A 16,544-nucleotide genomic window follows, 5' to 3' on the forward strand; every position below is an offset into this window, starting at 1 on the left:
TGTAAAGTCTGAGCAGTTGCCTTGATTATAAATAAATGAAATAAAAAAAATCATTCGGTCACAAATACCATGAGATGTCCTGAGGTTACTTGGCTACATCTTAATATTCTCTCCTTCCACTTATCACTAGTAATATCTCCAAAATTAAACTTCAGTTGGCTTGACGATTTTTAGAGGAATTGCTGATAGCAGTTAATTAGCCCTTCATACCTATGGGAAATGGAATAGTTTGAAAAGTAATGTTTTAATGGAGCATGTTTCCCGGAATACTTGCTTTAATTGTAGAATGGAATTTTGAAAATAAACTGTCACAACGGCATTAATACTTCAATTTAATCTGTAGATAAGGAATTCTACACCATTTTAGATTTAAGCCTTACCTTGAGCATCCAGGCTCTCTCCCCGGCTGACGAGATGAACTGTACCGCTGAGGAGTGGGATACTGGGATAGTGAAAAAAAGAAAAAGAATACTTAACAGGATGAAAACATAGGAGTAAAGTGTTATAATGGAGTTCGTTAGGTGTAGTTAGCAATGGAAAGGGCAATCAAAGCACACACTATATCAAAGTTCAGTTGGTTTTACCATAGGAGAGAGATTAAGTTAGCCAAGCCACTGAGTTCTCAGTCTATATTTTAGATCAGTTTTGAGGTTGGTTATGGTTTGTGAATATTTAGTATAATGTCAGTTTTATGAAAATAATTTTTTTCTTTTTACCTTTCTCCCTGATAGTCTGATGTGATGAGGATTCATGTATTAGCAGATAACCCTAGGAAGCAGTGCCTCTAAGTGGGATGTCAAAGGCCAACATTAAAGTACCAATTTCCTTAAACTTAGGTTTATTTGCAGGTTTTATATCTGGTATCAACACAGGCTTATTCTTCTAGTCAGAAGAGTTTTTTTTTTTTTTTCAATTAAATCAAGTTTTAAGAGAATAGGCATTCTAAACAATGCCAGGATCAAATTTCAAACTCTACACACCAACATAATTTACTTTATGTGAATTGGCTCTTGCTCTTCAAAACATACTCTAAGTGATAAGACAAGTACACTGTTGAAGGACAGATCCAATTCTCAAGGCTAAGAAATGTATCTGAGCTCTAGGTTTTGAGGGTCCAGTGTTAGGGTGGGAAGTGGATGGTTCCTGGGGAGGCTGCTTATGGCTCAAGCAGATGCTGCTAAAAAAGAGCCAAGATGCCTATGTGCATGAGCCTTAACTGGTCTTCCTGCCACCGCAAGAAACAAATTAGAAATGACTGCTGCCTTCCACCTAGGGCCTTACCCTGCCCATTATTCTTCTAACATGGTCCTAGAACAGAAAACACAAATGCCTTTGGTGCTTACTTTTTTTTTTTTTTTTTTAAGTCAATTGCATAAAAATATTTGTGGCAGACACAATGCAAGGTGATCTCCAGAACTATGTCTGGAGATGTTGCTGGGTGAATTTTTTTTTTTTTTTTAAAGAAAGGAGGGAGGCATTTTATATCTTTTTTATAAGGGGAAGAGGAGATGGTGAAAAAAAATGGGAACAGCAAAATGGTAGGTATGGAGAGAATAAAAGTAAAGGTAGGAGCTGATTTTTCAGTTTTACTCTCTCCCCCCTCTCCCCCCTCCCTCCCCTTCATGGTCTCTAACTCTTTAAATAAAAAATGGAACATGGTATAAATATAAAATATAAAACTATGAAAAACACAGAAAATCTTTGAGACCTGGGGCCTGGCAAAGAGTTCTTAGCCTTGACAGCAAAAACACAATCCATAAAAGGAATAAGTAAATTGGACTTTATCAAAATTAAGAACTTTTGTCCCTGTGAAGTAGATGCAAATATGAGGAATAAATTAGGAGAAAATATTTGCAAACCACATATCTGACAGAGGACTAGTTTCTAGAATATATAAAGAGCTCTGAAAACTCAACAATAAAAAAAAATGAATTGGAAAGTGGGCAAAAGACATGAATAGACATTTAGCTGAAGAGGATATATAAATAGTTAATTAGCACATGAAATTATATTTATCATCATTAGCCATTATGCAGGTGAAAATTAAAGACCATAATGAGATATCATTATACACTTAGCAGAATGGCTAAAATAGAGACAACATGAAACACCCATGAGGAACTAGAGCACTCACACTACTTGTGAGGATGTAAGATGGTTCTGCTACTCTGGCAAATTTTTTTTTTTTTTTTAACATGCAACTACCATACAACCCACCAATTGTACATCTTGGCATTTTTCCAGACAAATGGAAATTTGTGGGTTTTTTTGTTTTTTTTTTTTTGTTTTTAGCAGTAGCCAAAAATCAGAGACAACCCAGATGTCCTTCAACAGGTTAATGGTTAAGCCAACTGTGGCATATCCTTTTACCATGGAATGCTCCTTAGCAATAAAAAAGAACTATTGAAACACACAACAACCTGGATCAACCTCCAGAGAATTATCCTGAGTGACAAAAGCCAGTCCCCAAAGATCATATATCACATGATTACATTTATCTAACAGTCTTGAAATGAGAAAACTGTAGAAATGGAGCACAGATTAATGGTTGCAGGAGTAGGGGGGAGCAAGGGAAGAGTGTTGGGAGGAGGGGGTGATCATAAAAGGGCAACACTGGGCTTGAACATGTATCCATGTCAATATCCTGGTTGTGACAAATTCGTAAGATATTACCATTGAAGGGGGGAGAAGGGACTCAAGGGCACATGAGAAAGCTCCACATGGTTTCTTACAACTACATGTTCATGTACAATGATCTAAAAACATAGTTTAATTTAAAAAAAGATTGGACGGCAATTACAACTGAGCAAGAATCTCTTATTTTCTTACTTTTCCAGAGAGCAACAAAAGCCCCGAGACAGTGGGCAAGATTCAGTTGGGAATTTGCCCAACAAATTTGTACAGATCCAAGAAAAAATATTTCACCCAGTCTTGCCTATCTGAGATTTCTCTATCCCCTTTACTCCACATCAACCTTTCTAAACTTTTACTAAAAGCCAAAATAGATACAAATACACTGAAAACTAGAAGTAATTTCTAAGTAGCAGTTGGATAGGGATCCCTGGTACCTTTGAGTTGATGCTATGCAAGAATTGCCCCAAATTCTCACCCTTATTGGTCCAGGACTAGCATTTCATCCCTCGTGGCTCTTGTGGATGACAAGGGAGGTGTTCTGTATTCTGAACTGGGTCACACTAAAGAAGACCATAACTGTCCCCACCCCCACACAAAGAGGAGCGTGCAGAGTCTTCTTTCACGTTAGGAAAAACCAGGTTGACTTTTACTCTTCCTGTTTTGAGCACTGTGCAGCTCCTCAGAAAGCCAGCCCCTTTCTCTGGTTTGCTGGCTTTAACGGAGAAGACCAAGTATCTTTGTTAGCCAAAGAGTCATGACATGGCCACACTTTAACAAAGCACATTCTCTGTTGCTACAAAAGTCCATTTCCCCCTCGTCCTCTAGGCATTTCAAATCCTCTTTCTTTGGACAGACTCAGAATTCTGGCATCCCACGTGTGGCGCATAGAACATCTGTCCTAGCTTGAGAGTCCCCCTCCTGAAGAGGCTGCTTCCATGTCTGGCCATAGAGCCAGGCACATAAGAGAGATCAGAATGAAGAAAGGGTTGTAGAGATTGTCCATTCATGCCCACCATTGAAAAAAGATCTGGCTCTTTCTTCAGTGCTGTGTATTTAGCCAGCAACATTTCTGACTAACTCAAGGTGAAAGCGTCCTCCTCACAAAGAGACCGGAACCCCTGTTTCTCCAGTTTCTCCGGGCTTTTCCAAGAAGGGAACCCCGCTGGGATGTGAACAGAGGTTTTCCCCTCAGGGGATGACTGAGCTCTCTTTGGACCTTCAAAATGAGCTGTATCCTGAATTCCAAAGTCCCTGTGGGTGCTTTCAGATACTGAATCACTCCAGTTACAGATCACATTCTTTAGTATGGGAATGCCACAGCTTTCTAGGAAGAAAGCAGCTTATCAGCATTAACATAAGGTCACAGGCTATTAATCCTTAGGCTGATCCTACTCCATAGTAGTCTTCTGGAGAGCCCCCCTCCGCCGAGCACCACCTCAATTAGTGGCCTCGGTTGGGTGGGTTGGGCTCAGAGCCCTCCCCAGGGCAGCAGAGGGAGGCCAACAGCCTGCCCAGTTCAACTGCCCCAGGGGACTAGAGGCTCGATTGCCGGGAAGCACAGAGCTGAGCACACACCAGGGAAACCAAAACCAAATGAGATTATCTGGCAAGTAAAGGAGGTCAAATTACACTGAATCTTGGGCACTGAGTGTGGTACAATGCATTCCACCCCTTAAGCAAGCCAGACTACAAAATAACCCATACTGTATATTTAAGGGCTTTGAAAAATTATAGCCAGCTGATAAAGGGATTTTGATGGCGTACATTAAGAATGGTAATGATGTTATAAACTTCTTTTGGTCGTGTGATTTAAGCTTCTATAAAGTATAATCCCCCCCAATTGTCTAAAGTCATAGCTATAATAAAATAGAAATTCAGTTATTTTCATACAAACTGAGCCTCATCCCCCTCTTAGAGTCCTCCTTTATCCATCTGTTACTTCCCATGCGAACCAGGATTAAAATAATTTGAGATTGCCCTTTCTATTCTAGAATATCCGCCATGCGAAAGGCACAAAAGTAAAATTAAAAAGACAGACATGAGACAAGCTACATGAGAAATACCATATGCATTAAGTCTGTGAATGTTTTTAATGATTACTTATCCTTGTATCGGTTTTTAATCAGAGATCCCTGAAAATAGTTGGAATAGAAGAACGGCTTTCCTCACAAGTACGACTGACAATGAAATGTAGCAGAATGTTCATAAAGCAGGAAAGTAGCACAGTAAATGGGATCAGATTCCCTTTAAGAGCCCAGTGTCCAAATTTAGCGTTCAGGTTATAGTGGAAATGAAATCCTTGCTTTACACGTGGCCTACCTTTATCGTCTTATTCCTTTGACCGTCCAAAGAAGAAATGCAGGAATAGAGTAGAATTTTTGAAAGGGTAATGGGAGATTTCAATAAGACTTTGGCTGTGGCAGGAGGATTCTTGGGACACTGGGTAACCAGGGTTGCTAAGACCTCCCTCAAAAGATGGATAACCACTGTCCAACTGTAGTGGTGTGTGGGAAGCTTTTCAGACTCACATTTTCAGTAGTCTGTTAAAAGTGTTAAGTGGATGGAATTTATTGAGATATTCAGGATTATCTACATAGCTTCTACCCCTAAGTTTTGTTGGGGCTAGTGTGCATCCTAAAATGCTCATGTGATAACCACCCACATTATTTTTGGGGGGCCTGCTGAGGGGTCTTACAGAAGAGTCCCACTTACAAAAATGTTTGGGGGCTGAATCAGTAATTATTTGATGAGGAAATTTATGCTGAATCCCACTCACCTGGGAAATAATCTAGTGCTGCTCCAGAGCAGAAGCATCAATTATATTGTCATGGATAAAACTTGGGTGGGAGGTGGGAACAGAACACCAATCTATTACGGGAAATAAATCCAGGCAAAATACCCAACTTGAAATGTTTCTTTTTTTTTTTTTTTTAAGATTTTATTTGACAGAGCACAAGCAGGGGGAGCGGCAAGCAGAGGGAGAAGCAGACTCCCCGCGGAGCAGGGAGCCTGATGTGGGGCTCAATCCCAGAACCCAGAGATCGTGACCTGAGCCAAAGACAGCCGCTTAACTGACTGAGCCACCCAGGCGCCCCTCCAACTTGACAGGCTTCTTAAAACCTTCTCTTCCCAGGGCGCCTGGGTGGCTCAGTCGGTTAAGTGCCTACTTTTGGATCAGGTCATGATTCCAGGGTCCTCCCGCTGAGCAGGGAGCCTGCTTCTCCCTCTCCTTCTGCCCCTCCACCCCACTCATGCTTACTCGCACTCTCCCTAAGTAAAATCTTAAAAAAAAAAGACAAAACACCTTTCTCTTTCCATAATTATACAGGTCTATAGCTTTTTTCTTTGTAGTTCTATGGGTTATTAACAAATATGACATGCACATACACCGTCTATTCATTTTCTTCACTGCACAGCCTGGCATTGGGATCAGCGACTGATGACCAGCTGGGTTGATCTTTCCACACTGGCTTTGTGCTTCTTGGGGGAGACATTGTGAGCAATCTCTGCACTGTAGGATTTGTTGCAGATCAGCAGCACTCCAAGCTCCTTCGTGTTGTGGACTAGAAACTTCCGGAAGCCACTGGGCAGGATGTGCTTTGTTTTCTTGTTGCTCCCATAACCAATGTTGGATGTCATTGGATCTTCTGTGTACCCTATTATCAGTACCTCGGAGTTTCCCCTCAGTTGTGCTCAGTATTTACATATTGGTCTGACTGGTGCCAGATGGAATTCTTGGTCTTCTTTTTAATGATGTTGGGCTTCACCAGAGATCCGAGGGCAGCCATGATGCTGAAGAGGAGATGGCGGCCACCTCTGCAGGCAGCTCCAAGGTGGAGTATAGCACTTCATTTTGTAAAATTGTTTCACATAGATCATCTCACCCCAATCTTGAAATCTTAATTCTTTCTCCATGGGTTCACTGTGCTTGCCTTTTGGCTAGCTGCCTTTTGCTCCTTTATTTTTCTTTAGGAACTCTGATCCGACACAGACGGAGTTAGAGCCATCTAATTTTTTCCCAGATGATCCCTCTCATTCTCTGCCTCCCAAGGAGCCCTTTTAGACATTGCCTCCTGGTCAGCTCACTCCCCACTGCAAAGAAATTAAATAATAATGGGATGCCTGGGTGGCTCAGTTGGTTAAGTGTCTGCCTTCGGCTTGGGTCATGATCCCCGGGTCCTGGGATGGAGCCCCACATCAGGCTCCCCACTCAGCAGGTAGTCTGCTTCTCCCTCTGCCCCTCCCCCCACTGGCGCTCTTGTGCTCACTCGCATGCACTCTCTCAAATGAATAAAATTTTTAAAAAAAAATTAAATACTAAGGGATAGATTTTGTCTGTTAGGGTTGACATTTAGAGGGCCACAAACAGGGCTCCCTGCTCGGCAGGGAGTCTGCTTCTCCCTCTGACCCTCCCCCCTCTCATGTGCTCTCTCATAAATAAATAAAATCTTAGAGGGCCACAAACCAATACAATTTCTAAGTTTTGTCCCCATTGAGAGTGCATGCTCCAATCAATTGAACAACACATCACAGGGCATCTCTGGACTGAGATGTAAGAATACAATAATGAGCAAGGTGGGCCTTACCCTCCTACTTGGTCAGTTACAAATCCTTTTTTTGCATAACCCCAGGAAATAAAGAGTAATCATGGGAGCTTGTTCATTGTAGGAGATCACATAGCTGATAAAGGACAGAGCTGGGATCCAAACTGTGGTCTTCTGAGTCCAAATCACATGCTTTTCCTAAGGGTTCATTTTGACCCATTTCCCCTTTTTCTTCCCTATGTCAGGCTTTCTTTGCATATTAAAATTTCATATTTTTGAAGCAACAGAACACCAAATTTCGATCTTCATAAAGTGTTTATGTGAAGTTCCTATCCACTCATTTGTTCAGCATTGGCGGAGCACCTAAGAACAAGTTACCACTTCGGTGCAGCTAGTACCCGTTAGGTGCGGCCTTAAGTATGTTCCCTGTATCAGCTCATTTCCTTCCCCCAGTAACCCTCTGACGGAGGAGATTACTTATTCTTAGCTTACAGATACATGAGCAGAGGTTTGTGGCAGGGCTGGGAATTTGGACTTCAGAGCTGGAGCTCATGAACACCATGCTATGCATCTAGTATATCCCAGATGCCCTAAGGGCTGGGTGTCTAAAGCGTGAGCAATATGCAGCGCCCCAGCGAGGAGCTCAGACACACACTAATAACTATACCATGAGGCTGTGAAAGCAAACACATGGACAGGGAAGTGAAGAACAAAAGGGAAAAACTTAGGACTGCTGTTCCTTTGGAAGATATGTAGGATTTGAGAGCCATTTGTTTTCTCCGCTTTCTGAAAATTAGAGGAAAATGAGTATTTTCTCTCTCAGGTTCCTTCATGGCAGTGCTTTTCAGATTTTGAGTCAGCAGAGAATCTTAAAATTCAGATTATTCTTCAATAAGCCAGGGTGGGGTTGGAGATTCTGCCTTTCTAGAAACTTCTAGATGCTGCTGGTCTGGGGACCACACCGAGTTGCAAGGCACACGATCGGTTTTCAGAGCTCTTCCCACAGTCGGCTATGTGGTAATCGGGCCTGCACTAAGTGAGATGTGCCACTCACTCAGATGATCCCAAATGAAGTAAACTCATTTATAGCTCAGACCCTGCTACCAAGGACGGACCAAAGCAAAATTAAGGAGCTAAAGTCCATTTTTGGAGCACATTTTCCCTTGCTTCTCTTCTCTACCCCACATCCCTAGCCCGCCAGTGATCATGTACTCATCCAGAGTTTCAGGTCCTTAGGGAAAGTTCTCTGCTTTCCAAGATGTTATGTACTTAATTAACTCACCTGCACAAATGTGTTAGGGAGTGCTCATCACCAACATTTGTTATTTCTTCTCTGCTGACCTAAATGGCTGGTTCTGGATCTTGTTACTCTGGCACCCTCAATGAAGCCACTTACTTTCCCTTGCGTAGAGAATAGACTCAGCTGAGTTTACCACACATACATCCAGGGTGTTTGAGAGATAGGATGCTCAGATGAACTACCAAGTAGTCTCTCTAAAGCAAAAAATGAGCAAAAAATTTAATTTGCAAAAGCAGGGCACCTGGGTGGCTCAGTCAGTTAAGTGTCTGCCTTCGGCTCAGGTCATGATCCCAGGGTCCTGGGATCGAGTCCTCCCCCTGCTTGTGCTCTGACCAAAAAAAAAAAAAAAAAAAGCTTTCAAAAGCTAAATACTTCAGTAAACCCTAGTATACCTGAACTATCATTCTGCCTACAAGTAGCAGGTTAGGCTTTTGAGATTGCCAGTGCTTTCTAACATCACTCCCGGACAAGTCCTGAGGACTTCTCAAGGTGCACTTGCATTTTCAAACTGGGGGAAACCAAGGGACCATCAATGCCAGAATATTGAGTCCTCATCTGTGGTGGGATGTGTACCCAAAATGGATTTAATCAACCAATTTTTTGAAACCCCATTCATCTTTCCACGGGAAATAGGAGGTTGTTACAATTCAAAAGCTTTAGGAGTTAAAGGGACCTTTGAGGGCTGGTTGGGGGAATCCAACTATCATTTGTAAACCTGCCTGCTGTAAAGAGCATTGCACCTACAGTAAAATTCCCTGGGGCTGAGGTTTTCCCCCTTATGTGACCGTGGGTATACCATTTAAACTCTGGGCTCCAGTTCTTAGTTTTCTGTCAAGTGCATTTAGACTGTTGCTGCTGTGTATAAGAATTCTTTAGCTATTGCAGATTTCTGTGTAAATGGAAAATACTTTATGTTCATCATCACTATTGGAACACATCTTCCTTGTCAATTGGATAGGAGTATTAGTTATGGGATGAGGAAACGTCAAAGTAGAATCAACCCTAGGGAAAACCAATGGCTTAGAAAGAATGGGAGAGAATGCCCGTCTGAAGGATCTTGTGGATGTGGCCTTGAGCATGACCCTCACTGGCCCTTGTGAAGCCTATTTGTTGCCTCTTCTGTAGTCTGTGACCTCAGCAAACCCCATGGTTTGTGGTCAAACTACAAAGGTTGGCAGTGGAAGGGATGGGGGGCAGAGAAGAAAAGGATAAAACTATCTTTTGATGACAAGTAGAAACTTTCCTGTTAGCTTTAAGGTTGAATGCTAGCTAGCTCAGATTTTTGCAGGGATTTCGTGCTTTATAGCCATTGTACATAATGCAGGGTTTTAAGATTCTTTTTTAAAAAAGGTTTTATTTGACAGAGCGAGAGACACAGCGAGAGAGGGAACACAAGCAGGGGGAGTGGGAGAGGGAGAAGCAGGCTTCCCGCTGAGCAGGGAGCCTGATGCGGGGCTCGATCCCAGGACCCCGGGGTTAATGACCTGAGCCGAAGGCAGATGCTTAATGACTGAGCCACCCAGGTGCCCTGGGTTTTAAGATTCTTATTTCTTTCAAATCTTTTGGGTCCTCCCTAGAGAAGTGAGTTTTTGTGCCTTCTTGTTCCTCCCCATCCCACAAGGTGCTTCCTTTTTTGCTCCCCATGGGGAGCCCTAATGCATCCCCTAGCCTTCCCATGAGCACCATGTGCTTGAGTGCCAGGATGATGCAGTGCTCTTGTTTCTGCTTATATTTGGGGGCAGCTCAATACAACGCACTACTGGACTGGGTCAGTAGGCCTGCTTTTTCCACGTCTTCCCTTCTAACAGGGTAAGATATGGGATCGCTCTACAGCCCAGGCCGATGGATGGGGAGAGGACGGAATGCTAACAACCACATGCATGGGGAAAAGTAAACTCAGCAGCATATCCGAGTGGATGCTCTTTAAAATGTGCCTCCTCTGCCAAAAATCACACTACTTTCATATTTTGAGCTACAATGGCATTCTTATGTTGAATGGAAGTTTGAATCTTACTGCTACTTCTGCCTACTGCAATTCAAATAATTCAATGTGCTAATGTACTATCAAAATGATGTATTTTCCTCATGTGTTGAAAACCTTATGGATTCTCTCAAGAAAAAGCCCAGTTCCCTTTACATTTTCTATTAGATTTTATTCTAAGAAAGATGGATTAACAACTGCCTTTTGGAGTGCTGAGATTTCTCATGGGGAAATCTTAGGTAAAAGGTAAGATACCCTCCCGGTTGAGGCAGCTAGAGGTCACAGGTGGATTGACCGGTTTGGACTGCACTTTAAGCAGAGCTGGGACAAGACCCAGGTCCTCCTACAATCGATTTAAGTTGGCTTAATAAGAATAGTGGGAATGGTGGTGTGCCTAACTTGCGAAGATTTTAAAAGATCATTGTTTAAGGGGGTAGTTAAAGACAAACATTCTTTGTCTTAACTCCTAAATCATGCTTTTTTTCCTTTTGAATGTTTTGGTAGATGTTGCTGCTTCCTCTTGGTGTGACTAGCATTTCTCTAATACTTTAAATCTTTGCAAATGGAATTTTAATTTCCTTTGTTTTTTTAATCTCTAGAGCCTCTATTCATGATCATTACTAGATAATTTGCAGTTTTTTCAGATAGGGAGATCAAAGTAGAGAAGTCTCCCAAAGGCACATGGAATTAATAAAAAGTTATTAACTACTTAACATTTAAAAACAAACTCCCCCAAATGTGAAAAACCAAAAAATGCCCATGGCTTTCAGATTCCAAGAGCAAGGCTTACCACACTAAACTTCACAAGAATAGGGTGTTAAAAATCTCATTCCTTTGGGATGGGCCACAAACCCTGTGGGAAAATATGACTCAAATGGACTTAGGCTTGAGGTCACAGTGTATAGAACACAATTGTTCTTCCCATTCTGCATGGCTCACCTGCGTCAGATTGCTCAACTAGGTACACTCTGAAGGTGTCAAAGGACTGCTAAAAACCCCACCCAAGGTCCCTGTCTGGGCAAATTACTGTGAATAGCATCATCACCGACACTCTCATAAGCAGCTTAGGAGAGAAAAACAACTTAATATACTCTTCCGCAAGAGAAACCCAATTCAGATTCACAACTCAAGCTTGTGTCCATGGTGAGGGATCGGCACAGCGACAGACTCCCAAAGGGGAAAAGAAGCCACACATTCTTGAATGTAGTTATACTCTTCGTGCTCTAGGAGGCTGATTGTGAGAGCCATTGATAAGCAGTACCAGGAGCCTCTTGTTCCTTTCACATAAGACAAACAATAGCCCTGCAGGACAGACATGTCTTGTTTCTGGGTACAACTTGATTCCAAAGCCCTAATCAGTCTTCTGCTAATTCAAAACAGTAGCCTCCTGGGCTGAGCCTCCCTCTATCAGATTGTCCATCCTCAAGTTCACAGAACGTTCCTTCCACGATGAAAGGACAAAGCGGTTGCTAAACACAGAGAAAGCTTCCCATAGTTCAGCTGTTTAATTTTAGTAGGAGTTCAGAAACCTCATTGTAGAAGGACCTGCCCTTTGTCTACAGTTAAAACCAGTATCTGGGGAGAAACAAACAAAGCAACCCAGGGTATCAGTGGTTCACTTTGAAAGGAGGACTAGATGAAAGGCAGGATGGGGGGGTGGGGGGGGGCGGGAAATGTCCTATCCTGAGATTTTTATAGAGAACACATTTTTTTTTTTAATGGAAAAGCAATCTATGATAGGATTCAAGATAAAACCTATTGTAACATCTGTCAGGATTAGAAGTTGTTTCGCAGCATTACACCATTTAACTTCCCTCACACCTACTAGAACGCCCTATCTTCTTGGGTCAGAGAATCATTATCTCTAGGTCTTATCAAATGCTTACAAAATCTGCTAGCTGCTCACCGGAGAGGTTGAGTGTAAAGTGCAGGTTCTCCCAGAGATATTGGTAACATATTAAATACCTTAAGCAAAAAGGGTCAAGTTCCAATAGTGGACTTTCAGAAATTATTCGCAGAGAAGCATTTCTTTCCCCCCAACCCCCAGTATGTTTTCCACAGTAAAGACTACAGTTATAGGGGACTCTCAAACTGCGGACCAGTGACCCAGAGAGTCCTACCTGACTCCCCACTTCCCCAGCATGAAAGAAATTTTCACCTGTATTTTTTCATCTACAAAGCCGCGGTGTCAGAAAGTGATAAAACAACTCCAAATATTGAAGTTTACGTGCCAAGCGCCGCGCTCGAACTTGGGGACGTGAAGAGCAAAACGAGTCCATCCCCATCTCCAACCAATTCATGTGCTGCGGAGGCCCATGTGTGGGGAATTAAAGGCAAACCGCAATGAGTCACCTGACCTATCCCGGATGGGTGGGTGGGCCTGTGGGAGGTGGGGGGAAGTCATGGTTAGGTGGTTCGGGAAGGCTTTCCAGAACAACCTTTCTCAAATGTTAATCCGTAACACCTGAGAATCTTAACTACGGTACGGATTCTGATTGGGAACGTCTGGGATGGAAGCGTAGCTTCAACATTTATAGGATGCTCCCCGGTGATGCAGACGCCACTGGTCCGTGGAGCGCGCTCTGCGCGGCAAGGACCTCCAGGAACTCACGCCTGCGTTCAAAGACAAAGGCTGAGCCTGACTTCACTAGGGAAAGACATCCCAGGCAGAAAAACGTGCAAAGACATTGAAGCTAGAAACATTATGCTGGATGTGGGAAATAACATTCAACATGCCAAGGAAAATGTTTATGTGAAATATTGTTGAATGTGAATACAGTCAATAGGAGCTTTACACAAAAAGGGAAATTCCTTTTTTTTTGTAATAGTTGCACAGAGGTGGAAAGATTAGAAGTGGTTCCGCTCATGCCCCTCCCTCATCTTTTTCAAACTCTCGCTAATGTGTCTTATGCTGTATTTTTAAAATTTAGCTTTATTAAGATATGATTTATTTTATTTTATTCCTTTATTTTTTAGAGAGAGAGAGTATGCACCAGTGCAAGATGGGGCAGAAAGGGAGAGAAAGAATCTTAAGCAGGCTCCATGCCCAGTGCAGAACCCAACGCAGGGCTCCTTTTCACAACCCTGAGATCATGACCTGAGCCTAAATCAAGAGTTGGACGCTCAAGCAACTGAGCCACCCAGGCGCCCCTTATGTTGTATTTATTAAAACACCAGCAGAAAGGTAAATTAGTTTCTCCTCCATTTGCTGGTGGGGGGAATTCTGTACTGGGGTGTCTTTTGACAAAATGACCACGTGACTTCCTCCAATTTGGGATTACGTGATTGGAGACAGCTACTTAGTAACTGATTGCAACAATTATGTAGTGACTCGGTTATGATCACTACATAAAGATGTGTTTTTGAAGGAGTAATATTTTAGAAAAAGAGGTGAGTAATTAAAAATATCAAGGCATGTTTTTGTAATCTATTAGTAAATTTTGCCTAGAAAAAAATGGAGGAATTATATGGAATTATATGGAATTCTGACAGAAGAAAAAACACCAAACATTGTGTCTTTTGACTTCACAGAGTGAAGAGTAGCACCCTGATGAGGAATTCATTGCTTGGTGTCCCAGAACATGTCACTGTCCCAGGCAAGCGGGAGAACTTTACGTTTCTGAGGAGCAGAAGGGAAGGTTGTGGTTGCTGAGGACATAGAGCCATAAGCTGTAAGTCTATAAGATATATGCTCTATGGTTCCCTTCCCGGTGCATAAATGGAACTCTTAAAATTAAGATCACCTTTCTTCCAAATTGTGTGTTGCAGGAAAATACACGTATAATATTTAGTCCACTGCCAGCCCTAACTGAAAACCATTAAACAAATCTTATGACTGTGTGACTATACATAATACAGTCCTCATAAAGACTCACACGTTATCTGAGTTTTACAAGAATCCTATGAGACAATGCCAGACTTCACTGTCTCTATTTGACAGATGAGAAAACTTAATTTGAGGGATGTTGATTAAAGATGTTAAGTAACATCTCCAAAGACACCCAGTCACTTAGCAGCGGAACTAGTTTTAAGCATCAGGCTTTTCTGATGTTCTTGCTCCAGTTCCAGATTTTTTTTCTGTGATACAACACTAACTTCTTCTTTTTTTTTTTTTAAGATTTATGTGTTTATTTGGGGGGGGGAGGGGCAGAGAGAGAGGGAGAGAGAGTCTTAAGCAGACACTGCGCTGAGTGAGGGGCCTGGCTCAGGGCTCCATCTCACAACCCTGAGATCACGACCCGGAGATTACGACACTAGATCACAACCTGAGCTGAAACCAAGAGTCGGTTTGCTTAACTGAGTGCCACCCCAGTGCCCTACAAGACTGTAACTTCTAAAAAACAGGTGGGCAGGCATAAGGAAGTGAGGATTTCAAACTCAAAAGGAATTAAAATCTATGGAAACCTATTTATGACTTTTTAAAACTCAGAATTTCACAAGAGCAGTTTGGAATTTGCCATAGGCTCAAACTACATGCCCTCGGTTCAGTTTTAAAGGAACTCTCCCTCTGCCCTCTCCCTCTCCCTCTCCCTCTCCTATCCCTATTTAGATACAAATAGGTACAGGTGTGGTGTTGGCATATAAGTCTTCTTATGAAACTTACAATACACGAAATGAAGAAACACAAGAGATTTACTGGTGATTTGAGGGCCAGGAGGTATGTGCCACCTAATTTATGGGTTATTAATAGGACAAACCAGAATGTTATTTATAATAGGCTGTCCAGTTAGTCCTTATGAGAGTCTTTTTCGAACTTATATTTGTCTTATCTTGTTAAATATGTTCATTATAAAACAATATTAGAAATTGTCATTTAGGATCCTCATAAGAAGAAAATAGAAATAGTTGCATATCAAAGATATTTGGTCAAAAGAAATGATTTCTTCTTAGGTGTTAAAGAGAGTTTTGTTAAGGATTATTTCAACATGGTATTAAACCAAAAGGTCAATTTATGTGTGAACATGTCAATCCTCTGCTTCAGGGTTTCTCCAACTTCCCTGTGCATGTGAATCACCTACAGATGTTGTTGAAGTGAGGACTGATCCAGACGGTCTAGGGTGGAGCCTGAATTCTGCATTTTAAGATGTTCCTGGGGATGCTGAGCTGCAGGTTCTGGGAGCTCACACAACTAGACTAGCGAGGCATCACTGGAATCCCTTGCGAATGAACTTCCTTGGAATCACTCGAGATCATGGGACTTTGATTAGTAATGTCATGTGGACATGACTGATGCTTTCTCAAGTACTCCACTTGCTAATAATTTACCCATCGATGTATCTATTCTATTAGAAGGTCTGTGAAAGAATAGGAAGTACCTTACAATATCTTACAAAATAAGATTGCTAATTTTCTAGCTCTGGGTTTACTTTTCATGATCTCCTCTTAATTAGGTAAGTTGTGCAGAAAACTTCAGATAATGGCTTGATTTTTTCTTTAGTGGGTGAAGGCAGCTCAGACATTCTACTTTATTATCTTGGACATATAGTCTCAGATCAGATATTTTACAGACCGGGAAAGCGAGGCATTCTGAGATTTATTGTGGGATAAAAGTAGGGTTGCAAATTAAGCAAAAACAAAAAAGAGAAAAGAAAAATAAAACCAAACTTCAAACAACCAAAATGATGAGACACCCAGTTAAGTTTTTATGTTAAATAAAAGATTCATTTTTTTAGTATGAGTGTACTCCCATGTAACACATATATGTAATATATACTTATACTAAAAATATCATTGTTGATCTAAAATTCAGATTTAACTGGTCATCCTGTATTTCACCTCGCAACCCGAGGTAAACGCACACCCTTCCAGATCCTAACTAACGCTGAAGGGCCGAGAGAACAGACGCTGACGTGGAGAATGAACAGACCCACTAACAGGGTTGTTTAAACATTCCAACTGCACAGAGAACGGCTTTCTGGATTTGCCAATAACACATACAGCACGCGGTTACTACTGCTGTTGATGTGTGGAAACTCCTTTTAGAATATTTGTGCCCAGAAGACCACACTTAAGAAAAAAAATTACGGTAGAAGTCAAGCCGGAAGTGAAACTAATAAGTCTTCTATCAGCAGTTTCCTTTGGGCGG

The 16,544-nt window shown here is 41.8% G+C and overlaps 1 protein-coding gene across 2 annotated transcripts in view; it reads right to left on the reverse strand.

The window, feature by feature from the left end:
• MAPRE2 (microtubule associated protein RP/EB family member 2) overlaps positions 1-16,544 on the reverse strand; it is a 155,122-nt gene that overhangs the window by 129,372 nt on the left and 9,206 nt on the right. For both annotated transcript variants that reach the window (XM_021686091.1, XM_021686090.1), the window contains exon 2: positions 381-442. Coding sequence is in view for 1 of the 2 variants with exons in the window: in XM_021686090.1 (XP_021541765.1) it covers positions 381-442 (62 nt within the window). In the remaining variant the exon portion in view is untranslated. The remainder of the gene's footprint in view (positions 1-380; positions 443-16,544) is intronic.

This window comes from Neomonachus schauinslandi, chromosome 14, assembly GCF_002201575.2.
Source record: "Neomonachus schauinslandi chromosome 14, ASM220157v2, whole genome shotgun sequence".
NCBI classification, from domain to species: Eukaryota; Metazoa; Chordata; class Mammalia; order Carnivora; family Phocidae; genus Neomonachus; species Neomonachus schauinslandi.